This window comes from Homalodisca vitripennis, chromosome 5 (genome assembly GCF_021130785.1).
Source record: "Homalodisca vitripennis isolate AUS2020 chromosome 5, UT_GWSS_2.1, whole genome shotgun sequence".
NCBI lineage: Eukaryota > Metazoa > Arthropoda > Insecta > Hemiptera > Cicadellidae > Homalodisca > Homalodisca vitripennis.
Window position 1 is genome coordinate 144,760,701 of NC_060211.1, and position 26,889 is coordinate 144,787,589.

At 35.7% G+C, this 26,889-nt stretch overlaps 1 protein-coding gene across 1 annotated transcript; it reads left to right on the forward strand.

Moving 5' to 3' along the window:
• The first annotated feature begins 2,053 nt into the window (after positions 1 to 2,053).
• Positions 2,054 to 26,596, forward strand: LOC124362978 (zinc finger protein 771-like). The gene is made up of 7 exons (XM_046817903.1): positions 2,054 to 2,338; positions 6,625 to 6,954; positions 8,760 to 8,905; positions 9,269 to 9,427; positions 15,736 to 15,921; positions 16,816 to 17,005; positions 19,184 to 26,596. Exons 1-7 carry the CDS (start codon positions 2,207 to 2,209, stop codon positions 19,337 to 19,339), a joined length of 1,299 nt encoding a protein of 432 aa, XP_046673859.1. The 5' UTR covers positions 2,054 to 2,206; the 3' UTR covers positions 19,340 to 26,596.
• The last annotated feature ends 293 nt before the right edge of the window (positions 26,597 to 26,889 follow it).

Sequence of the window (26,889 nt, forward strand, 5' to 3'; positions counted from 1 at the left end):
AGGAAAGATCTGACCTCTGGTTCTCTGCTAACACTTACCTGTTAATGAAGATAAAACTGAACTAATTGTTTTTGGCCTACATACCAACTCTGTACTCAAGTCGGTCAAGTTGCTTGGAATCTATCTGGACTCTAACTCACCTGGTGAAGCCATACTGATGATCTTTGTAAATAAAATAGTGTTATGTTTCTGTTAAACGAACTTAAATCTTGTACTAGCACTAGTTTAGCTGTGAAGGGGTATATTTTGCTCTTTTTCACTCGCACCTACTACATGGTACTCTTTGATCGGGCAATTCTAGTGGTGATATTTTATGATATTATAGATAATATTATCTATAATATCATGATAATTCAAAAGAAGTTTTCATAAGTAAAAAAAATACACACTATCGTTAGTATTAATGTCAGGTGCTGTTTTTTGTTGAATGCGGTATATTACTCTACTTGTATTTTATATTGCAATGCTTATTTTATATTATAGAAAACCTAGATTCATTCAGTGTAAGATGCATTGCTCATGATCACAGAACTAGATACTGTAACCAAACCGATCTAAAAAATGTTAGACTAACTAAAACTCGGCACACGTACCTGTATATTAGTGTAAAACTTTTCAATAGGCTACATTTAAGTGTTAGAAATACTACTCTGAAAAACTTTAGAAATGTTATGTTACATTGGCTAAAAGAAAAGGCATTTTATTCATTTGAAGAAATGTTGTCTTCCAATTTTATATTAGATGAATGACATGTACTTTTCATCATAAGATGCACTAGACACTAACGACTTTGTCAATACATTGTAATGTGGGACGACAATAAAAATATTCTTGATTCTTTCCACTCCATGCATAGTATAGGAGAAAGTATCATAAACGTTCTCTTTATAAAAAGAATTACGTTTTTATATACAAAATTCATGGGTGGCCCAAGTAAGATTTCAACCAAGATTTTCCAGAACTCTAATGGTTTATTGAGGGGAGAGCCTGGAGGGCGGTGTAGGTTGGGCCTCTCTCTCATATTCTGAATTGGGAGTGAGTGCTTGGAAACATAAACTACAATGTCTAGCATGTAAAATGAAAATGTTTTATTGCCATATGGTACTATAATTACATTAGATGTATTAACATTTGAGAATGTTAAGGTTTGTTTTGTCACATGATTTGACTTACTAAACCATATATAATTGAAATATAAACTTTAATAAAAGATAGCATATTTTAAGCATTTATTTTAATATATTTTATGCTACCCAAAATATCAGAACTAGAAACCAAGTATTACTTATCAACCTAATAAGTTGTTATCCTCATTAAAGCAAATTAGTTTATTGTTGGTATTCCATAAATTCATCTATTGTATCAAATACTTTTGAAATTTAATATTTTAAACTATCTATATATAGTTACAACTAATTACACTGGTGTTTTTTTTTTATTGATTCCAAAGAATTTAGAAGGCAAATGAGATATTTTCAATTATGTCTCATCATTCAGGCCCTAGAGCATGTCTTGCCAAGCCCAATCCTTCTACAATTACTACCTATCACACCTAGCCAACCATAAAATTTGTACAAAAAAAATACATGATTCAAAATGTATAATTTTTTAAAGTAAGTAAGACTAATAAAGAACCAAATATAAATAATCAACTATAATACGGCTAAAATATTAAAATACAGGAAGTATGATTCAGCTTGTAGCTTAAATTTTGACTAAACTTGCTCTGGGGAAACAAAGCTCTGCATAACTTATTTATGTTTATAAAAACAACATAAAGTAGAGAACATTAGTATTGAATGATTCAATTTTTGTAGTAAGTCTTTCTAATACTGTAAAACTTTTGAAAACTTATTTAAGTTTAAAAATTATGCATATTACTAAAGTTGAAACAAATGTTTACAATGCTAATAATAGTTTACGAGTTTTATCTAAATTTAGTGCAGAATAGAAATGAGTGGAGAGACAGAGGACGGGGCAATGAACTGACATACTGGGGTTAAATTGCAATAGCGCAGGCATGGCTAGTATTGAGCGACGCAAATAGTCACTTGTGAAATCAACGTCGTTTTTCTTTACCACCCCTCTATGTGGGGGGCCGGCGTTAAAAACACCGCCTCCACTTGTTTTACCGCAATCCAAAATAAACATCTAGTGCGGTCAGGATGTAAAGCGGTGTTTTCAGGGTCAAAGGGTTGCTTCTAAAATGTGTGAAATTAAAAATCTCGACCGATTGTGTCGGATTTGCACAGAAGAGGGCGAAGGAACCAGTATATTCGGTGAAGAAGGAAAACGTAATAAATTAGAAGCGAAGATTAAGAGCTACTTGCACATAGAGGTGAGTGACCTGCTGGATGCATTTTATTGGAAAATTTATTTGTTATTCAGTTACTAAATATATGATTGGGTATTACTTAAATAAAATCATTGCTAAGATTTGTTATTGTTTTGGTGAAGAGGTTAGGTCAACCTTGAACTAGGCGGCCAGAGATAAACGGTTTCACTTCTTGCCTTGGGAGGCCATGGACCCGACAGTGAAAGTGCATTCTGTCTCATTCATTAGATCACAATATTGTCCGATCTTGCGAAGGATCTGAGATACAGTCATGCATTTACGATTGAACTAATGTGAATAAGTAATATGTTTCACAGAATTTATGAATGTCTAAGAGAATTTAGATTGATGAAAATATGTCCATTTGAAATAGGGTAGGGTTTGCACTCTTACCTTTATCTTTATTATTGATATGTCAAGGAGAAATGTTAAGTTGTCAAATCTTTAATTACAAAGATTTTGATGTTGGCTCTTAATAATATTTAACAAGTTACTTGAATTTATCAATTTGTTTTGATTTCAATAGTACATTTAATTATTTTAAATGTTACACAACTTCAAGCAGAAATTGGCATAGGCCTAGCTCAATCCATGAACACAACTCTGATAAGACTGTTCAGTCTACTGTAATCTAAGTATTTTACACTACCAGTAACCAATATGACATAGTTTAAATATTTATAGCCTATAATCATCACGTTGAAAGAGTCTTAAATAAAGTTTATGTAGCACTTAAATTATATGCTCTTCTGTAATTGCACAGAAAATATCTACTTTATTTCATGTGGGTAGGGTACGATAAGCAGACCCGGTTTTTTATATAGAAGAATGTAGTCATCGATACCTAATATTCGCATCTCAAATCCTATTGATATAAAAGTATCTATAATCCTCAATAACAATCATATGTTTTAAATTAAAATATGAATTTAATATTTACAGTGATCAAACAAATTATTATAACAAAAATTAGGAAAACTGAACTGATCATATTTGCTCCTCTCACAGTTACAGTTGTTTCTTTCCCACAAATTTCACATAATGGGATTTTCGGTACGAGTCCAACATGTTGAACCCACAAAAACAATATATTTTATTTATGTCTTATCATCTTTCAAAGCAATGTCGTGTAGTTTTCTAAAATTGACTGCCATTTTTAATATTCAAAATTACTTATGTAAAATTGAAATATTACTCTACGTGTATTATTTTAAAGTGTTTACAGCTGTTGATATAGACTATTTAAGTTAATAGTTCAAAATAATTAACCAGTATCGATTGATTATATTGATGGTTATGATTAAGTAATATCGTTTTCCAATTTCGATATAAAACACCGGGTCCGCTTATCGTACCTTACCCTTTCATGCTCAAACACAAAAATATAAAGTATCTTGGAGTCATTAAAAAAAGAAAGCGATCATTGAGAGAATTTTGAAACCTCACATTCCAATTGCAGTATCCACCTGTACGTATTTTGACTACCTTACTTATTAGTAGCGTAGTCAGCCTATTTGTAAAAAAACCTGATCTTGCTTTAATTTAAGTACATAGCTTAGGCCTATATAAATTTAATTGATTTTGAACAGGTTTTCAAAGCTATTAATAGCTTGAGTTTGTCTAATTTGAAGATATTTATGGTTCATCTAACTTATTTTGAAAATGCTTTGTCAAGTTTTGTGAAAACCTATTATGTATTTAGTAAACTGGATGATTCAGAGGGATACTTACTTACCTAAATATAAAGTGTTGTATAAAACACCAGTAGTTATAGGCCTATTTGTCTTGTACCTGTACTCTCTACGATAGTAAAAGTACTAATGAAAACCCAACGTGAAACATTTATGGAAGAGACTAACCTTTTCTCCTCAATTGGTTAAGGTGAGAGGCTAGATCTCTGATCTCTGGCCTCACCCTGATAACATTACTATTATCACTAAAAGCTGTGGGATTAACGATATCAATCGTTTTATTGTAAATAAACCAAATTAAAGTTTTTTTGTAACCTATTCTACATTTAGTTAAAATCACCTCATCTACCTAGAGAGATCAGAGGTTTTTATCAAACCAACATAGTTCTAAATCACAAAATACCAATATAACTCTACTTTAAGTAAAAATGCTTCAGTTCTAAATGAATACTAAGCTCAATTGGAAATTCCAAAGTGATCTATGCACATATTTAGATAGGGTTACCTTTTTGCTCAAAATACTGAAATTCTTACCAATCATACTTTTATTGATGAATGCGTATAATACTATTTGCTGCAGGCTAACTAATTTTGCTTTGGAGAATATTCTAAGGAATTATTTTGGAAAAAAAATATAAGCGAGATGCATAAATGGTGTATGTGACAATGAATAATTCAGGATAATATGCATAAAATACAAGATTTTAATTTTAACAAGCATTTCTATTTTTTATTGCCTTAACTAGGTAAAAGAAAATCTTACTAGAAGCACTTGCCATAATAACAATACATACAATAGTATCAAGATAGACAGATAGACAAAAGAACACAAAACTATTATCAAGCAGATTAGTTTAAGAATGTTTAACAGACTACCTGACTCATCCAAATACGTAAGCACACAATATATGAAAAATTTTTAGAGAAATTTCATAAGAAAGCTTTTTATGATATTAAGTGAATATTTTGAATAACAATTTTATGATCTTGCTTATTAAGCAGTTTAAGCCAATAAAACAAACTTAACACAATAAAACCTAACTGTAAATAGAGTTTATTCACTTTCTAAACATTTCCCTTTTTAAAAAACAAGAGATAATGAATGCTGTTCCAAAAATATATAAAGGAACATGATAATAATAAGTAAGTTTTGCAAGTCGCTAATGAGCTCTATTTTAACTATATTTAATTCCTTATATTGACATAAATTTGAAGTGCAAAGAATACAGTCCACTTAATAAGTTAATGATCAAGTACTGTGCCAATGGCACAGGGGTAGCAGGTACTACAATTATTACTAGATACCAATTCAAACAATGTAGAGCATGGTGTTGCTTCAATGTATGACTGCTGAATGATCCTGTCCTTGAAGCAGCCTGCTTGCCTGACCTTTGGTGTTGGTTTGGCAGTCGCCCTTAAACTGTTGGTCTGCGGTTTGTGTCAGAAACCTAACTGTGCTTGGTGAAATGACATTATTTATTTTTTTATAATGCAAACAAAACTACTGTAATAAATATACCCAAATATTTGTTCAGTGATCTATTAAAGAATTAGTTAGCTGAATAGTATGCTTGATTTATGAGTTGGCGTTTGATGGAAAATCTAAATACTTTCAGAGAATCGTCTAGGTTTTACAAAGGAATTGAATAGTCTCAGGACCAAAAAGAATGCCTTCTTCATATAATCTTTTATACTGAATCAGATGTAAAATTTGTTGTGTTGTAAAGAACTCTTAAAGTAGATTTTGGTTGTTTTATTACATTTTAAGGATGTTGATTCTAGTGATGTAAGTTTTCCAGTGATTTAAGAAAGTATTAAAATTCCTTGATTTCAAGAGACATGTTGGAGATAAGTTTGCTGTGGTTTTAGCTTATTTATAGGGTTCAAGGTTATTTTTGAAAATTTTTATTTATTTTATGGACAAGAAATGTTTTGATTCCAGTATTGCATTGAATGTTGATTAATTTTTTACCAACATTTATATAATTTCTTGTTTGACCCATTGGTTTATTTAGTGTTAATAAAAATAAATATATTGCAATAAAGAAATATTTGGATGTTTTTAAATTTAAGTTAATTTTTAATGAATATTTTTTTACTTTATAACTTTTTTGTTAAAAAATATATCAAGTTGCACTTCTATCTTGGCATATTCCAAGATTTCCCCCCTATTTCCCTCAGGATTTTGCTCTTGTCTGATCTCCCTACTCATCCTTCCTTCTGGTCTTCCCTCCCACACTCTTAGAATGACTTGTTCCTTCCCCCTTTTATTAACAACTGCCAGCCAGCTTAATCTTCTGCTTCTTCTAAGGCCAACCACATCTGATTCCTGTTACAAGTCTTGTTGTTCCCTAAATTTTCTATTGTTCCATTCTCCTTCCTCTTGGATTGAACCATAAATTCTTTGTAATATTTTTTTGCAATAATTAGTAGGTCTGTATTTTTGTGACCCTAAGAATACATTTTTGTAGAACAATATAGATCTACTAATTTTAATTTAGATTGGAATTGGGAATTGATACACATATTCTTAGTGTCCGTTTAATCCCAAAATAATAAAATCTGATTCTGTATTTTCTGTGAATGATTTCTTTCTAGGTTTCAAAAGAAGACCATCTACCCAAAATAGTTTGTTCAAACTGTACAGTCAAACTCGATGGACACCACCAGTTTGCATTGATGGCTTTGAAAATGCAAGAAAAACTGCTCGGTTTAGTAGGAAACCAGAATAATGAGGCTTCCTCAAGCAATGGACAAATAAATGGTGAAAATGATGATGAAATAGAAGATGAAGAAGGTGACTATGATGAAGAGGATGATGATGGTGAAGATGAGGAAGAAGAGGATGAAGAAGGAAATGAGGAAGATGAAGAAGAAAAAGATGGAACAGATTATTCAGGAAGTTTACTGCATTCAATTCTTACTCACGTAAGTAATCTGATAAAATGTTGGTGTTGTAATAGATATTTGAACATAATTATACTATTTAAGATTAATTGATTTATTTATACCATTTAAGTTGTGTAAACCAATATTCAAGTCACAGACATTTTTTTGTTTTCTCAAAATATATGTTTTGAACATTTTGTTTGTACCAAACATGTTTATTTTAAATATTGTGTTTATTTCAAAGGTGCACCTTACATATTGAAGATCATGTTATTGTTTTCATTGAATTTCAGGATTGTTTGCTTATGAAGTCAGTAATAGCTCTTTTTCAATATTACTTTTGTTTTTAATGATTTCCAATTGCTCCAAGAGTCTTAAGTGTGAAAAAATTGATTACATCTATAACACAAGATGCTACATAATTTTAATAGTACTCTAACCATGACATCCAGCTTGTTGAGGAGATTCCTAAGGAAGGAGAGGAAATGATTTAAGGTACTTTGGGATTATACCGACCACACCCAGACATGAATCGTTATTTCACATTTCGTTTCTACTGATTACTAGATTAGCGTAGAACAATATTTCGTCAATATAAAACAGGAATTGTCTTATCGCAAACACCTCCCCATCCTCAGACAGAGGTCAAAGTCGAGCGTCTAGTAGATAACGTGATTGCAGAGTCTCGCCGCCCGTTCAGCTGGTGCATCGCTTTGTTGTACTTCCGTGTTTTACCTCTACATTTCTCCAAACACAAAAATTCAACAAAAACAAACATTTACCAAACTAAACTTTTTTATTAAAAAAACACTCAAAACTTGTTTTTATTCTTGATCACATTCCGCCACCCAAAATGCGAGTGCCTCCGGCCATCAGCGCGGGCTTCGACAGCACCTTCGGTGCTGCCCCGCGCTGATGTCGACGAAAGAAAAACATCCCTCGAGATAGTACCTATCAGTAAAATATCAAATTTCTAGAGGGGCTAATCAGAAATATAAATTGAATTGTAATGGAAAGGCAATGATGTACCGTGCAAATCACGTGATGCCGCGCGGCCTGCCGTAATCAGGATTCTCGAGAAAGATAAGATAACAGCGACAACAATACCGATCACAATACCTGGAAATGCTTGTAAGTTTGTAATTTTGTAATTGAAGAGTTGTTTTTTCGTTCTATCATGTTTGTTTCTATAAATTTCTATTTTTGTGTTCTTCATACTGGTGTGGTCGGTATAATCCCAAAGTACCTGATTTAATAATTCTGCATTAAATACAAACATTTTGACTAAGACAGACTCATGTAAGAATAGATTTTTTCGGAAAAAATCATTTTAGTTTAAAGGAATTTTGAATGATAGGAGAATCTTAGCCAACCTTTTTTTAGTCTATGTCTACACTGTAAAATCGTCCCACATATTTTAGTCTCTAAAAGTTGACTGCTCTAATCATGGTTATTATAACTGTTTCTTTAAGTAAGCTATTTTTTTGAATGTATGACAACACATATTTTATTGATTGGTATTTAAATGAATCACAATATCATCTTACTTTATATTTGGACTCTGACATATCGTCTTTGAAAATTCAAAGTATTATTTTGAGTTTTTAAAAATCCAAAACTTATCTTTTTAGCTTATATTATCACTCACTACTGTACCATTAATACAGCTCTGTTAAAACAAAGTATTAAGTGGTATACCTACATTGTTATTTGGATTGGTATATTTACATTAGTGAGCCTGCACTGTACAGAATTTCCAGATAGATGTGTAGTCTATTTTATTGGTTGCTTTAATTAAAGAAATAATGTAAAATTTAATATTATTTGAATTCATATAAATTTAGGGCCGTCAGCAAATGAACCGTGAAGGCAGTTCTTCAGGAGCAGAAGTGACAGAAGTGGAAGTCAGAATCGACCCTATGTTGTTCCTCTCAGGCCAGGATGACAACAGTGAAGACATGGACGACAGTGAACCACCACAATCCTCCAAGTGAGTCTCACTTTGCTTTTTCGTAGATCTTTTATAGACTTTGAAAGTGATTCCTCTGAGCATTGATACACCTTGTAGATTTATAGAAGATGTAATCAAATTCTTCTGGATCTTTCAGATTTTTTCATCTTGGAACTGTCAGTGAACTACGACAGATGTCCTAGTGCACTCACTGTCTTATGAAACAATTCAATTGGTTGTCTCCTAGACCGACTTTTGAATGATATATTAAACATTAGGCTGACATCTAAAGGAACTTCAATGTAACTAAAGTTAAATTTTTATGTTTGCCATTATCGAGCATTATAACTTCATTAAACTGCCTAAGAGTTGTGCAGTGAAGTAACAGCGTTTTTGTCACAGGGATCAGGTGAATGGTTCTGGAGATACAAAGGAAGCCAAACCCTACCAGTGCACTGTTTGTCCTAGAGGCTTCAACTCGGAGATTAGTCTGCAGAACCACCTGTGGAGCCATCTGTCGCGCAAGGTCTTGTCAGACACAGACCTTAACTCCAGGCTGAGGTCAGTCCATTTTAATTGGTTTGAACCATCTGAGTTTTATACAGACATTGAATTTTCTTATACGTGTCCTACATGAATGAATTGCTATATGTAAGTAGTATAATTCTGTTTTATATTGTAGTTATTAGAGGACATGAATGTAGATGGATGTTGGATTGTATGTTTTAGAGGAAATAAAACGTCAAGCATATCTCTTTCACGGTTATTGTCCCCAGATAGGGTGTATTCCGTCCCTTCTAAAGAGTTTTGACTGAAGAGACTTTTAATGTGGGTAAATGGAATAAATTGTACAGTACTGTCTGTCAGCAAATGTTACTCATACAAAAAATCATCCTGTCTTAAGATAAAGATAAGGAAACGTAATACACCACAAAATCAACAGGCATCCTTTCAAAACCTGCTGTGCTGTTTATTTTCAGACAGAGATCAACTTATACCAGTTAAGATATAATGTCTTGTGATATCTGTTTTGATTCAGTGAATCAATCAATATCCTTTTACTAAACACAAAGTAAATTAACCCTGTAAATGCTGGTTATTTTTCCTAAAATACCAAGCTGTTTCTATGTTTCCAGTAAGCATTTTGATTATTTAATTTGTAAAATTATAAATATTTATTAAAATATATGTCATATATCTCTTTTTAAGAAAGAACTAAATAATACTGAAAAGTGTTGAAACGCTGAAGAATAATAATAACAGGTAGAATTTAATGCATGCAACCTTATATTTTTTTTTTTTTTTTTTTTTTTTTTTTTCCCTGGGGCGGCCTACTGCCATGCACTTAAGCCTCAAGGGCCTTTTGCGCACCCCGGAAACACCATGAGGACTTCCAGTCTACAACTTCAGCAGTTCAACAAACCGCCGAAAACAACCTATCAAGTCCTCCTGGGAAAACTCGCCACCCCTGTTCAAGCTACCAAAGATGGCATACCGCTCTCTTGCTATTGCTGGGCAATCAAAGAGCAGGTGCTCAGCAGTCTCCTCCTGCTCATTACACCTTCCACAGAGCGGATCCTCCTGAAGGATGCCAACTCTGTGTAGATGCTTCTTCAGGTGACCATGCCCCGTAATGAGACCAATGACCTTAGAAGACATTGATCTGTTTAATGAGAGAAGGTCCGAGGCCACCTTGGAGGAAGGTGACTGTAATACCATTCTACTCACTCTCAAACCCGGATGCAACCTCCACCTTCTACCATGCTCCGCGCGAATCCATTTCGAGACAACCCTAGAGGATTCACACCTTGGAACACCGCAGAATGGTTGAGGGCCCGTCATAATTGTTGCTGAGCCCTGGTTGGCCAGGGCATCAGCTCTTTCGTTCCCAAGAATCCCCTCATGACCAGGAACCCAACAGACGGTTACAATGTTGATTCTGGCAAGGGAGGAAACGGTCTGATAGCAATCCCAAACCAGTTTGGATTTGATTGCACAGGAATCCAGCGCCTTCAGTGCTGCCTGACTGTCTGTGAAAATGTTAATCGTCTTGCCCCTATATCGCAGACGAAGATTCTCACGAGCACATTCCATAATGGCTGCGACCTCCGCTTGAAAGACTGTCGGATACGGACCCATAGGAACCACCAGCTCCCTACATGGTCTCACTCCCAGAATTCCAGCGCCCGTGCCGCTTTTTGTTTTAGAGCCGTCTGTGTACCATTCGAGCTCCGCTGGTGGAAGAGGTTGCTTCCCCTCTGACCAATCATCCCTTGAGGGCAAAATTATCCTAAAGGGTTTGTCAAAGGAAAACTTTTGTGGCATCTGATCAGAGATCATGTGCAAAACATCCTCCTGTATCAGAGTGCCAATTCTGCAGTGCCCACCTCTGCAGCCCGACCAGAATCCCGTCTGCTGAAGACAGTAGGCACTCTTCCTGGCCATAGCTCGAATGACAATGTCCAGGGGGGCGAGATTAAGACAACAGTCCAGAGCCGCGCCTGGCGCACTAGGAAAGGCCCCCGTGATAGCAAGGCTGGCCATCCTTTGGATACCTGCCAGACGTGCTACCACAGTCTTGGTTTCCGTTTTTTGGCCACCATACGACAGCTCCGTACATTAGTGCAGGTCTGACAACGGAAACATAAAGCCAGTACAAGAGCCTCGGCTTCAGTCCCCAGGGCCCACCTATCACACGTCTGCATTGCATTAGAGACCACTTACCCCTGGCAATGACCCTTTCTAGATGAGGTCCCCAGTTTAGAACCCTATCTAGGATCACGCCCAGGTACTTGACCTCAGGCTTCAGCTCAACGGGTGAGCCTTTAAATAGAAAGGGACCAATGCCCTCCATCTGTCGCCTCCTGGTAAAGGCAACCACGGCAGCCTTGGTGGGGTTGACGGTGAGGCCAACCTTATCACACCAGTTTCCCACCATGTTCAGAGCAGCATTGGTCAGTTCCGTGATTGTTGTGTTGAACTTGCCACTCACAAGAATCACAATATCATCTGCGTACCCTTGTGCAAAGACACCGCTGCTATTCAAAGAATTCAGCAGGTCGTCCACAACCAGGTTCCACAGAAGAGGAGAGAGGACGCCGCCCTGCGGACAGCCCCTCGTAGCCTTCGCACTAACACTTGCTCCCATGAGGGTTGAAACAACAACCCTGTCCGTGAGCAAGGCCCCTATCCAGTCACACACCTGACCATCAACGCCACGTCCCGAGACCGCATTGATAATCGCCTGAGTGGCTGTATTATCAAAGGCACCTTCAATGTCTAAAAAGACTCCTATAGCTACCTCTTTTTCCGCTAGCGTCTTCTCAATCCTGCATACCAATTGATGCAGGGCCGAGTCGCAAGATTTTCCTGGAGTGTAGGCATGCTGGTTAGGATGCAAAGGTCGCTCCAGAAGAGCTCCCTCCCATACAAACCTGGCAACCATCTTCTCCATGGTTTTGAGAAGGAAGGAGGACAGGCATATCGGCCTGAAAGACTTCGGCCGATCCATGCCCGCCCTCCCCTGCTTCGGTATAAACACCACTCTGGACACTCTCCAGGGTAGTGGGATGTACCTGAGAGCCACGGAGGCTCTGAACAGTCTGCACAGCTGTGGAAGGAGAATGTCCAGTCCCCGCTGCAAGCAAACCGGTCTCACCCCGTCGCCCCCAGGAGCCTTATAAGGACTGAATGAGTTAATAGCCCACTCAATCCTACTGAAGGTAACAATACGGTGCGCCAGACTCCACTGCGAATGGGTGGCGCGACCCGCATGTCTCCCCTCACTTTCGGGTGGTTGTTCACCCTCATGAACAATACAGTCCGGGAAGTGTGTTCCCATCATAACTTTCAGAACTCCTTCCGGCTCAGTAATGTAAACACCTTGATCGTCCTTGAGACTACCAAGCGGCGAGATGGGATTCTTTGCCAACAGCTTTTGCAGCCTTGCACTGCCCTGCACACTGTCAATATCGGTGCAGAGCTTCTTCCAGGCTAACCTCTTAGCCGTACGAACCTTGCGGTTGTACAGTGCAAGAGCCTCATGGTAGGTGTCCCAAGTGCCCCAAGTTTTGGCTCTCCTGAATAGAGCCCTGACCCTCTTCCTCAAAGAGGCCAGTTCAGAGCTCCACCAGGCTACCTTTGATCTGTTTTTATTAATAATCGGGCAGCTGAGATCGAAGGAGCCGACAATCGCAGAAGTTAGACCGTCAGCAGATTCGTCAAGCTGCGCCGCGCTGTGAATCCGTTTCCCATTAGTGGAATCAGAATCCAGCCGTGCCCTGAGGTTTTCCTTGTATGATACCCAGTTTGTGTTCCTCGGATTCCTATACTGAACTTTTTCCAGCATCTGTTCACCGATCTTGAAACAGATGTGAGCATGATCAGAGAGGGAAGGCTCGTCAGACACATGCCAGCCATGCATCCGACCAGCCATACCCTCCGACATCATGGTCACATCTAGCACCTCCCTTCTTGTCCTCGTGCGAAACGTGGGCACATTTCCAACATTTGCAATCATTAGACTACGGGACATTATGTATTCTAGAAGTAACTTACCTCTGTTATTGGTGTTGGTGCTGCCCCACGCCTCGTTGTGCGAGTTGGCGTCGCATCCCACCACCAGTTCCGCTCCACTCCTCCCAACATGGTCCACCAAGGCAGCCAGTTCCCTGGAGGGCGTGGACTCCGCATCATCATACGGTAGATATGATGATGCAACTAGCAGGGCTCGTCCAGTGCCAGCCACCATCAGCCTGACTGTGGCGAGATCCCTGCAACAAAATTCCAGAACAGGAATGCTGTCCACCTTGTTGCTTACAACAATACATGTCCTGGCATTTTCAACTTGGGCACTAACTATTTTCACCCCTGTCATTGAAAGCCCTGATATTTTTCCCTTGCTGATCCAAGGTTCCTGTATCAGAGCCACGTGGAAATCTTCCGACAGGAAGCGTCTGCAGAATACAGCCGAGGCAGCCTTATTGTGCTGCAGGTTGATCTGAAGAACCTTGATCCCCATGATCAACCGCCCCACCCCGCGCCCTCAGCTGGACCTGCTCCACACCAATGAACACCCTCCAGCCCCTCCCCTTAAGAGTGGTTGAAGACTGCTCATCCATTAAAATTACGAGAGTTCTGGAATCTCCCGTGTGGACATCTCCAACAACCCTCCAGTCCGACACAGAGATCCCAGCATTCTGTTTGTCAATGGCTTTGAGAATGGTCGCAGAGTCCTTCTCGGCCATGGGACCATCAACCCTTAGGAAGACCTTGGTAGATCTTATGAGGTCTTTGTAGTCCCCACAGATCACCCCTATTCCCCCAGGGCCACCGATCCCCAGCCCCGGAGCCAGACCCCGCAGCCAGTCCCTGGTCTCGTCACTGCCACAGAGCATGACTAGAGCCCCCCTTTCCGGGAAACACTTTTTGAACTGCAGACACACACCCTCTGCTGAGAGTACCTCGTCGAGAATGCGCCTCCGAAGTTCCATAACCTCCTCCTCTGAGAGGCGCCTCTCAGGAAAATTCGCAGGGACCAAGACTAGCTTATGTCCCGTCAGAACCTCCCTGAATGTTTCTCCCAACCCCTCCTCCGTTGAGGGATTGGTACTCGTCGCTTGCGCTGCTTGCCCAGGAGGTGCGACCGGGGCGCCTCTTCGGCAGGGGTTTTTCCGCCGAAGAACCGCCCGAGCGCCCTCTCTTCCCAATAGGAGTAGAGACCGCACCTGCAGTTGCCTCCGGTGCTGCCTCCCTCTGTTTCCTCAACTTTTTCCTTTCATTGGCCGACATCTTGCCCGTTTGCCTCCTCCATTGACTGTCCGGAAGCCAGGTGCCGTCGGCCTTTTTCTGCTCCATCGCCCAACGCTTGCGCAGTTTAAAGGGGAGCTTAAGGTTGTAGTCCATTACACATGCTCCAGTGTCTGTGTCCATGGACTCAACCCTTCCGCTAGCATCATCGAGTACTACATCATCGTCGATGGTGGTAGCGCTAGAAGAACAGGCAGATACATCCAAGGCCTGGGTGCCGGATGCAACTGCCCGTTGCAGTTCTTCCAGATCTAAATCTGTTGGTGTTTTTGTTGTTTTGTTAAAAGACTCCATAAAAGGTCCCACGAGTACCGAGGAAATAACGGTCCACCCAGCCAGAGCCCCGCATGACCAGGTAAGGCTATTTACGCTTGGGGGGGCGCCCAACCCCCAAGGGCTCCGTTTACGACGCACAACCCCTGCGCCATGCATCCCTTAGGCACGGGTCGCTTCACACCGAGGGATTGGGGTGCCCTCAGTCAAAAACAAGTTTTTGTGTGTGGTGCGATTCCAGGCGGACCCGGACTGGCACCACTACTGCGCGGCGCCGAGGGCCGTCACCGCGCAGAGTGCACACTCGAGACACTACCCTAGATCCTGGGGTTTTGTTGACAGCAGGGCCACCTCAAGCAGGACGCTAAGTAGCGTTTATCCGAGCCCAACCATTGGTTAGATGGTTGGATTCGGATCCCCCTTCGGTCTTGAGCGACACCTTGCGGTGCCGCCCCTGGAGAGGTACTTTCCCAGTTCATTTGGGATTGACCCGAACTAAGGTCAGCCCGTCTCCTAGACCCCTATATTTTATTTTACTTGAAACAAAAATAAACAAATCATTTTTAAAGTACACTTGTGATAATGTTACATTCTACAGAAATACTTAAGTGTTCTGTTAACACTTAAGTGCTATTCATAACAGTAGATATATTGTACACTTTCTTTCAGATGGTAGACTTTTAAAAATTAGGTAAGATATAATATGGAAATGCTATAAATTTAAATGAAACTCTTTGACTAGCTCATATTTTGGTTGTAAAACAATGAGAATGGTATGAATGTTCCAGGAGCCACAAGAAGGGATCAGTGTTCTCGTCAAATGGTGTGCTGCACACTATCCGGGACCTGCCTCTGACTCACCCCTACTTGTGCCCCATCTGTGGCCGCCAGATCTCCACCAAGGGCAATCTCAAGGTGCATCTGGAAACTCATCGACCCAAAGGGAAGTACGACTGCGACATCTGTGGTAGAATGTAAGTACTGTTTGTACAATAATAAATAACTCCTTCTGAATCACTAATACACCACACATAAGGTTATGTGTCTCTACAGTAAAGAATATTATTACACTCCTGCAGCTTAATTAGTGATCTGGAAAAGTGGTTTCACAATTTTTTCAGAGAAAAGGATTTATTAATTATTATTTAAATCCCGTAAAGGATGTCGTATAAATGTACTCTATAAAGAAAAACAATAAGGTTTGGAAATTAAAAATATAGCAGTAACATTATGTATATTAGAAATCAATTTATCGTATAAACTAATATAACTATTGTAATTAACAATACACAGTGATAGGTCTATGGTATTGATTATCTTTGACTAATATAAAACAATAATCAGACAAATCAGAAAAAATACAATAGTCAATTGTTTATAGATTTATTTATGGATTTCATTTTTTTAGCCATCTGTGTAAGGTTGTATATATTGGAATAGATATATTATTCATATTAGTAACTTAATAAAGACTACAGTAAACCTAAATCTTATTGCCAACTTTGTTACATAATATTAATAATACATCTATTAAAAGGAATTCCTCTTTCAGTACACATTGGTAACCGACCTATATGCTGATGACATGTAACTTATAATTTAATAAATAAAATGTTAGATGCACAAAGTTTACTGGTTGGCTTATATGAAGTTTCTTGGGTATCTAGAACAGATTAAATATCTGCTACAGATTCAGGTCACAGCAAAATTCGAGATCTGAAGTTTCTTGTTCACTTGTGAATCCATAAATGTTCAGTAAATGTATACATAATATCGGAAAAATTCCCAAAGCAGTATTGGTTTAAATAAGAAATTTTTTGAGTATTTCAAACTTAAAAAATTAAATCTGAGTGGTATTCTGTTAACAGATTTAAAACTCAGTCGAATCTGTATCGCCACAAGGAGTACCACGGTGGCGTGCAGTTCACGTGTGAGGTGTGTGCTCGTGTATACCCCACCAAGAGTACACTGCGTGCTCACAGCATCACACACAGTGACCTGCGGCCCCACCAGTGTCCTTTGTGCGACAAGACCTTCAAGCGCAACCAGGATCTCAAGGTCAGCTTTTCTACGAAGCTTAACAAATATACGATATTGTTAGTAGCTGATAATAAAGGTTCAATGATAATGTTAAAAACATCTCAGTAACAAGTTTAGTTTAAAAAAGTAAAAGCAACTATTTAAAAAAATGTATAGTTTTAATATTCAAAACCAATTCAATTTAAATAAATTTAATCGCAGTGTCTTAAAGAAATAAAATGATTTTATAGCCTGCACTCAGCATGCCATGCCTCTTGCTTTGAATTGTGCGGTACAGTTTTTTTAAAGTTTCACAGTACGTGGCTGCATTAATCGTTTCACTGCAAGGCAGAAAATTGACCAACAACACACCCTGTCTGTCCCAAAAAACAGTGCACATGACTTTCCTAGGGGATGTTGAATGCCTCCATTCCATTAACTGTTGTTTTGATTCTGGTGTAACGTAGACTACCCACGTTTCATCGCCTGTAACGACATGGCTTAAAAAATCATCGCCCTTGTTACTGTAACACTTGAGAAAGCTCAATGCACTGCCCAATCGTTTGGTTTTGTGCTCATCATTCAACATTTTCGGTACCCACCGTGAACACAGTTTCCGATAATCTAAACGTTCGGACACAATTTCGTAGAGAACACTTCTTGATACAGCAGGAAATTTTTCAGCTAAGGATGAAATAGTGAACCATCTGTTCTCTTTCACTTTACAGTCCACTTTTTGAATGAGTTCATCGGTAATGACTGAAGGTCGCCCACTTCGTTCCTCATCATTTGTGCGGCCATCTTTGAAGGCCCTAACCCATTTCCACACCATTCCTTCACTCATAATGTTTTCACCATAAACTTCACTGATTTGACGATGAATGTCAATTGTTTTTAAGCCTTTAGCACAGAGAAAACAAATCACAGCACACACTTCACAGTCAGCGGGATTCTCGATAGTCGGTGGCATTTTAAAATCACGTAAACAAAACAAAGACTTGATCAAATGGCGTCGTAATGGCATCTGTGGCTTCCCAACTGATGTAGCTACACTACGCGCATGCGCTAAACGGCAACTGCAGCGCTGCGGCGGTGTAATTTAAAAATGGTACTTACTTTAAAAACATGCCTCGTGTATGTATATATATATATATATTTCTAAATTTTTCAGTTTTGCTTTCGGTTAAAACCTATTTTTTATAATTACAAATATTTTAAAGATTTCTGTCAAGCCATTCTCAATTAGTGTCTACAAACAAGATACACTTCATTCTTATTTATATAGATTGTATTGCAGTCATAATACCACTTTTTACAATATCTTAGGCTTGATTAATTTGAGCGATTTTCCCAACATCTGCACATTCATACATACAAATATCATAGAACAATCTCTAAAATTTAACAATTTTGTGATGTTTTCGTTTCTAAACATTTTATGAACTAGCTAAGTAGTAAAAATCATAGAATAGCATGTAGTAATACTCGTAATTAGGCTACAATCTTCTTTGGCTTGGTTTTGAATCTTAGCGTTTCATGGAGCCTAAGAGCTTAATAATTTATATATTTTTAAATTATCTACCATCAAACAACAATATTGCACAAACTGTCAAACATTTTCCACTAGTGCCAAAAGATGGACAAACTGAGACTTTGTTTAAAAACAAAAACCGTTAAAAATTTGAATTTATCTTAAATCAATATTTTTTATGTTGTTGTCTACATTTTCAGCAGTTTTTTTCAACCAGAAAGAAAAGGAAATCCTCCATAACAAATAAAATACGCAGCATATAAAATTGTTTTCACTGGAAAATACTGTGGCCAGACAACCTGTCAAGGGGGAGGAATGCATGTATTTAAATAAGAGACCAGTACAGTGCTATTCCAGGACATTTTGAGTACTCTCTCATATATCATGATATACAAACAGCCGTTATTTGTAAGATTAGTAAATCAAATAGGTGATTTTAAATATTTTTTTTCATTTTAAGTTCATACATTTTTAACAGTGGTATTTTTGCTCCTATAACTGGTTTTACAAGTGTAGATATAACAGCATAGGCTATAAAACACTTATTTGTTATATAAGTTATTAAGAACACAGATCAATAAAAATAATTTTTATTACTAGTTTGCATTATTATTTATTAGTGTTTAAAATTATATGATGGTAAGTGTTGAAATGTAACATAATTTGTTTCTTGTGTTCTAACGCAGTTCCACATCAATCAGCACACAGGTGCCCGGCCGTACAAGTGTCCCTTCTGTCCCAAGGCGTTCGCTAGCTCGGGGAACTGCTTCTCCCACCGCAAGCGAATGCATCCTAGCGAGCTGGAGAAGTACAAAGAGATGACCAATGGTTATGTCCAGTAACTGTGATACCACTATACTCCCATCACATTTTTTTACTCCCCTAGTGTTCGTCTTGTTTCTTGAATAATTAACTATTCACATGTTACTGAATGTTCAAATAATGGAAACATTTTGTTAAACACTACACTATGTGGGTTGACAGTTTCAACCTTAAGTAATACACAGAGTTTTAATGAAACCGATATTCCTTTTTGTCGTAAAAGGTATTCCAGAACCTAACCTGTAAACATTTACAGCCCTTGAATTTAGTAACCAAGTCTCTGCATTGTTCAAGATTCACAGTAGCTGATACAGTATTACTAGTACATCGGTGATGTTCACTAGTACATCAGTGATGTTTGAAATGAGGTCCTAGAGACAGAGATGTGTATAGTGGCGATGGAACCTGTCATTATCACACTTTATATTAAACTATGTAGGAGCAGAACACTTGTGGTTTTGACACAGTCTAATAATGAGATATTAACAAACTCTTTACATGCTTATTTCCGTTACAGTCCATATTTACATTTTTTACAATTCTATTGTTGCAATAAAAATATTGCAAGTATTACACGCGAGGGCATTTTTTACAATAATGTGATAAAGATTTAGTAATCGTTACAACCGTTGTTATGAAATAGATTGTTGAATGTTTTAGTTGACAAATCCTCATATATATTTGCTCACTCACAACAGATAACCATGACACTTAGCCTTTGTTATACCCGTAATCAGCTAGCGACAACAAAACAGTATTATTGTGATGATAGTCAAGTGTTTCTATAAGACTTATAACAATTTTAAATGTAAAATATTTGAAGACAACAAAATATGGAACAGTTTCTTAACCTTGTAGTTGTAAATTTAGTTGATATTAATTAACGTATTTTAACTAGTGTAGGTTTGTTTTTGTGTATTTTACACTGTTTTGTTGGTAACTCAGGTATATATTTTATTTGTGTTTTTGTACTATGGATAGCGTATCAGAGCGCTTGTGTAGTTTATTTAGACATCTATTTATCTGTAACTTTTCTAGTCTGCCATTTATTTATACGATTATGATTTGGTTATTTTTATATTATATATAATTGGTGTTTAAGTTGTAAAAAACAGTGATTCCCTGTGCCATCATAAGTGTTTTTAGTTTATTTTTATATTTTAGTTTATATTTCTATTTATGACAGCCTTGAAAGCAATGTATAGTATTTGGAATGCCCCATGTGGGATGTTTGAATTTCATGTGCCAATATTGAAATCTCATGAATTTATAATAATTACAGTTATTTCCTTTTAAAGCAATATTATTTATATTTTGTTGATTATTTAAATATTACAAGTCAGGCCTACTGTCCTGAAGGGGACAGTAAGAACGAGACACTCACCGTACTTAATTTGAGTTTAACTATGTTATTGCGTTATAATTATTACATTTATTGTTAATAGTTTTTCTTCTAATCTTTTTTTTAAACATCATAATCAATTGTAACAAGACTTGTCTATTAATTTCTAATTGTAATTTAATACCTGAAAAATCAAATCATCTAGTTTTAGTTATATAATAAATGAGAAATGTGGTATGTAATTAATGTTTTATTGAACATATAGTATCAATCTTTTTGTACTTAAAGTGCAGCTCCTTTGTAAAAGAAAAAAATCAGCTCCTTAATGTATTTGTTTGTGATAGTTTAACAAATTGGAGATTTAAATTGGTACATACCAACTAAATTGGAGATTACTATTACATTTCGTTACATAAAATCTTTGATCTTTCTATAAAATAAAATTGTATGAATATAAATAACTAGAGGCTGGAATTCTGATTTTTATTTTAAAATTGTAGTTTAGATCGCTATGAAGTCATGGCATTTGAAGTAACTATGAAGTGGTGTTAGTCACCATAGCATTGATGTCCGCATTGAACATATTATTACGGCATATAATTTAAGATTGTTAATATCATTACCAGTTATCTAATACAGTACATTATTACATTTTATATGTAGGCCAGTCGTAAGTCTTGTTAGAATTGTATTATAAATAATTTTTAAAATGTAAGAGTTTTGTAAAACCTTACTTTGCCACATTTACTTTGGACTTTGTTATATTTGTTGTAAACTCAAAGTAATGTCTGTAACATCAATATGTTTTGTTATTGTTATTATTTATTATAATTTACTCAAGTGTGTGTTAAGTTGAGATACACTGTCCTGATTCTCGATTTCATTGTTCTTTTTACTAGATTCCGATTCTGGTACTTATGCTTCTGTTCAAATATATTGATAACCATTGGTTGTTATTTTCATTCTCTGTCTTATATGTTGATGACTGGAAATTTTTTAATCTGAAAAATGGTAACAATCAGACCTGCTTATCAATTTTCTGCTTTGTATTCTTGATGGAAGTGAGTAGGTTTTAACGGAAAAGACATTTTTCAAACATTTATCAATTTTTAGGATCGGTACTTTAATAAATATGTGACTATATGGTATCAATGAATTAACCTGTCCTATTAATATGGCCATTTTGAAGAGAAAAGAATTACTGTGATACATTTTTTGTAAGATTTGGTAATATTGATTAACACAGTAATTTCCCAATAATTGAACTAAGTTTGATCAGGATCTTTATGATTATTTAAATAGAATTTTGTGAAAGATAAGGCGCTATGATAGATGTTCAACTAACATGAAAATGTTATGTAAAACCCATATACCGCAGTGTAACATGGAAAGAACTAAATTACAACGGAAAATGCAAACCAGCACAGCTTAAGGTGTCTAAGGTGTCAACAAAGATGTTACGAACTGTTCTGTAAAATGTGTAATTCAACTTGGTACAACCAACCACTCTATGAATAAACAAGGAAATTGATTTGTTACAGTCACGTTAAAAAAAGACAATAAATGCGTAATTTGTGTAATTTTTAAAAATTTTGCCTTTTTTGTATTAGTTTTTAAATAGCGTTAGGTATTTGACACAAGCAAAACTCCAACAAAACACGAATAATTATCAGCCGGGATCAAAGAACCAACTAATAACCTGTGTTGGCTGCAGATTATTTCTCTAGAATTGATAAAATTAGTACCTTCACTGTGACTGTACTGAATGATGTCGACTACTCTCTATCTTCTGTCTGTGCTGCAGTCAATGTGTAATAAATCAATTTGAAAAAAATTAATAAATCTCTAATTTTGTGATGTGGCTACATAATAAATAGCAAATAATGTAAAACAAATCATAAATTTGAAAATCCATTTAAAATTCAAATTAAAAACGTTTATTAAACAAAAAATTTTGAACAATTGAAAAGAATTAGAATCGAGAATCTAGTATAAAGATATGGAACCGGAACAGAAATTTGTAATGACTCATACCTATTATTATTAATTAAAATAGTTCTATTTTAGTTTAAAGTTATTGTTATTTAGTAATGTGAAAACATGTTGAAAATATTCATGGCCAAGTGCAACAATGTCAAAGTCTTAGTGAGATAAATTTATTTATAAAAATCCTTTAATTAATTCTTGAATAATTATATTGGAAATATTTTGAAAGCAATTTTGTATGATTATTTGTATGTATACGTTTTTAAGAGGTAGGGTATTTAATGGTTGATTCACTATATTTATGATGGCAGAAACTTTTACAATCATGGCGTGACAGTGAGTCACAGATCCACAGGGATACATAAGTCTGAACGTTTAGTCTGTACCTAGTCGTAGAGCGTGTGGTAACTCCCTGTAGCTGTAGTGTACACTAGCATAACAAAGCATTATTACCGATAGGATTGATCTTGAGTATTTTTATGGGAAATACGTAAAATGGTTAAATCGGCTTAATTTTCTAGTCAGTCACCGTTCTAGTCTTTCAAGATCTTTTGTTGTTTGTAGTAACTGGAATTATTTATAACTGTTATATCGGAAGTAATCTTCTGAGCACTGTTTTCCCAGACAACATCGCCAAATTTGTTATTCCACGAAATGCATTGTAACAAATTATAGTGTTAGTTGCATTAGTAAACAGATGTGCATTTTGTGGGTTGACAAACTACTTTACCTTTCCGATTTATTTGGAAAATAAGAGTGGAGTATTGTAATATGGTAGCAATTAGAATTCTCAGAAAAATAAATTTGGAAAGGGCTTTTAATTAAGGAATTATCTTTACCAATCATATTTTATGTTCACCTGTTTTGTTTGCTTTATGCCAAAGCAAGAAATAGCCAGAAAGGGTTGGTGTCAGTGGAAGCTGATGTTAGAGCTATGACTGAATCTTTCTATGATGGTTTTAGCCACTGTTAATTCATCATTATTTTACTACCATTTTCAAAAAGTCTCATAGAATACTGACATGATTTTTCCATTAGATTTGTACAACAAGGAGTCTCATAGAGTTGTCAGCAAGAAAAATTATTATTTTTATTTACTTTGTGTACTATTTATAGTATATCAAATTGTTATGAAAAGAACATAATATTTTCAGTATTTAATTAGCAATAAACTAAGAGCAATTTGTTTAAAATAATTAATTTTTAATTTAATTATTAATTTTTTTAGTACATTTAATTTACAATTTTAACAACAATAACTTGTAAAGTTACATTTCAAGGTAAAAATTGCAGTAATTCAAAAGCTTATTGTTTGTTTACCTATATTGTTCAATACTACAATATTGTAAACATTTTTAAGTTATTATTATATTATTTTCTATTCAGGAAAACTAATTAAAATCAAAATATAAATAAAACTAACTATAACTAATAAATGTAATGATTCCAAGATTTGTTCAATTTAAATGTCTGTGTTACAAATGAAATAACAGTTACGTATTCTATTTATTAAAAAAAATATTTATTATGAACTTCTACGAAATCTAACATAATAAGAAAAAGAACAAATAACAAAAAGTTAAATCTTTTTCTGACTTGCAGGTAAAAATTTGATGAGGATATAAATTTTTAGAGTTTTTAATAACATCCATCCTGGTGAATATATTAAGATGTAATTACATTAAAGTAGTATTTTAAAGCTACTTTAGACAGGTGTCACAACAAACTTTGCTTTTGCTTTTCTTCTCTCCAATTATTAAACACAGATACAAGTAACACCATACACGTTGAACCGACCTCGTAAAAGGAAAAATGTACATTTCAGCAAACTGACATTAGATCTTTTCTTGGCTATTGATTTATTGTTTTCTCAAAAACCAGCATAATTATTACGGTTAGTCTGAAATTATTTTGATCTGAGCAAGTTTTATTAAAAATTAGTTTTGCTTAGACAGCCATATGAAGAAAAATTGTATTCAAATATATTATTTTGTAATTAAATAAGTATTGCATTTCTTTATAGAAGGCTCAAGATTTGACACGATAAGAACATGTCGATGTGCACTGATTTGTAATACAAACCAGGGAGAGATTAATTTTTGTATTTATAATCGGTGCCTTAGAATTTATCTTTGCTTGAGGAACAGTGTTCAGAAGGTAACAGCTTTTTACAATGTTGTTTATTTTACATCACATGTGTTATATTTAAGGCCTTCAAGACGTGCCTGCACGAGCCAATCACATACAGTTGTGTAATAGTAGCCGAGAAACTGGGTTTCATTTCACAGTCGCCTTACAGTTTTGTTACAGATATACCATTGTACATATATTGTATTGTATTGTACTGCCACACTGAGCTCCAGTGTGAAGATATATTTATTATAGCAACAGCACTTTTATAGCGAGTATTTGTGTGTATTTTTAGACAGTATCAGTTCAAGTGCCATCCGTTAGTAGAAGTCAGAATGTGCAGACACATTTTTGTGCATTTATTATTTGAGAAGTTTTCATGTGCTATTTAGTACTAATTTTCATACTATGTACACGTGAAGGCAGTTCTCTTTGTAAATACAAATATGTCTTCGCTACTAAGTCAAAATTGTTTCTAAACACTCATGAAATTTCATAAACCTCAAAACAATTAAACAACAGATTAAAAAACTATCTGTCTTTGCATTTTTTTTTCTTCATTAAAACAAATAATGATCTTACATTTACCTAAACACAAACGCCAACCATTTTTATTAGAGAGTTGTTAAGTTAATTTACGCAATATAAACTGTAACAAAATGTTAAATGTGCCAGTAGAACATGCGTGTGATAGTGTAAGTGAATATCTAACACCAGGGTGAATTTCTAAATCAAATCAAAAATTATTCTTTTGTTTGGATAATGAACATGAATCTAAAACTGTTCCCAAAATATTTATTAAATGAAAACTTGTCATCTATGAAAATTTTAACAACACACATAATTGAACTCTGGATTTATCGAAAAAGATAACTGTGAAAACAGAACATTCTGGGAGTGAAAATTTAAAACCAGCTAAACAGATCCAAGAAAGCGATAAAATCAAATAAATTATGGGTTGAATTCCAATAAATCGTTAATTTTTATTATATCAAGATTTAACCTCAACTGCTAAAAATAAAAAAATCCAAAACCAATCTTTAAAAAATTTCTTAAGTCCTAATATCAAATTAGAGAATGAATGGTGTTATCTTTTTCCCTTTAAAAGATTATACAATATTCAATTCCTTATTTAAAACCATTATATTAAATGATGTCCTTTGTCCAAAATGTCTTCAAAAATTCCTTTTTGGGGGAAATCTAACAAAAAGAATAGTAGTGAACGTTATACTCCAATTTTATAGGCAAAGATGATATTTATGAGGTCTGTTAGAAAAAGTACCTGACCTGTTTTTGCAAAAACCGTGATGGATATGAATCAAGTGGGTGTATGCGTGAGCTGGCCTTGAACCTTAGTGCACATGTGCGAATTTCATCCAGTCTGTGGGTAGGGTCAGTTTGTATGAGTTAGTAGTGAGTGATCTTGTCATTTTAATATTATTTTAACAGTAAATTTTTGTACTATGAATTTTCCACCAGCTTTCTTAATCAAAGGTGTTTTATAGACTATTTTTACACATTGAAAACAATAAAATTTTTGCTTGCCAGATAACTTCACCAATAGTTTATAATTAAATTAGTTATTTATAAGATCACTTGTTCAGACTGAGTCTAAAAGAATTTACTTTACGGTGTACGGAGTATTTTCATTTAAGTTTTAAAACTTCATTTGTATTAGGTAGTGTTTTGAAGGAAAAGCTAACTAGTGCCAATCAAGAATGGGTCTGTGCGTTCTGTGTACTGTAATAACATACAGTAGTGTGTGTGTGCTGTCCACCAGTCAGTGGTATACATATTTAATAAAGATATGTTTTACACATCTTTGTTACTTTCATTTCCTACCTCAGATACTTAAGATTCAGGACATAAATATTGAGTGTAGTGGCATAAGTGTGAGAGAAAACTGAGATTATTTTTATTTTATTTTATTGACGTGACAACGTCTTAAATTAGGTTGCGGCTCGGAGTCACTCATGAAAAAGTGTAACGCCCGGTAACGTTACGATGCCCGTCCAGTGGGTCCGCCGCACGGGATAAAGCAGATAACTATGGGTCCGCCGCACGGGATAAAGCAGATAACTATGTTTATTCGTGAAAATGTGGAGTGCTTAG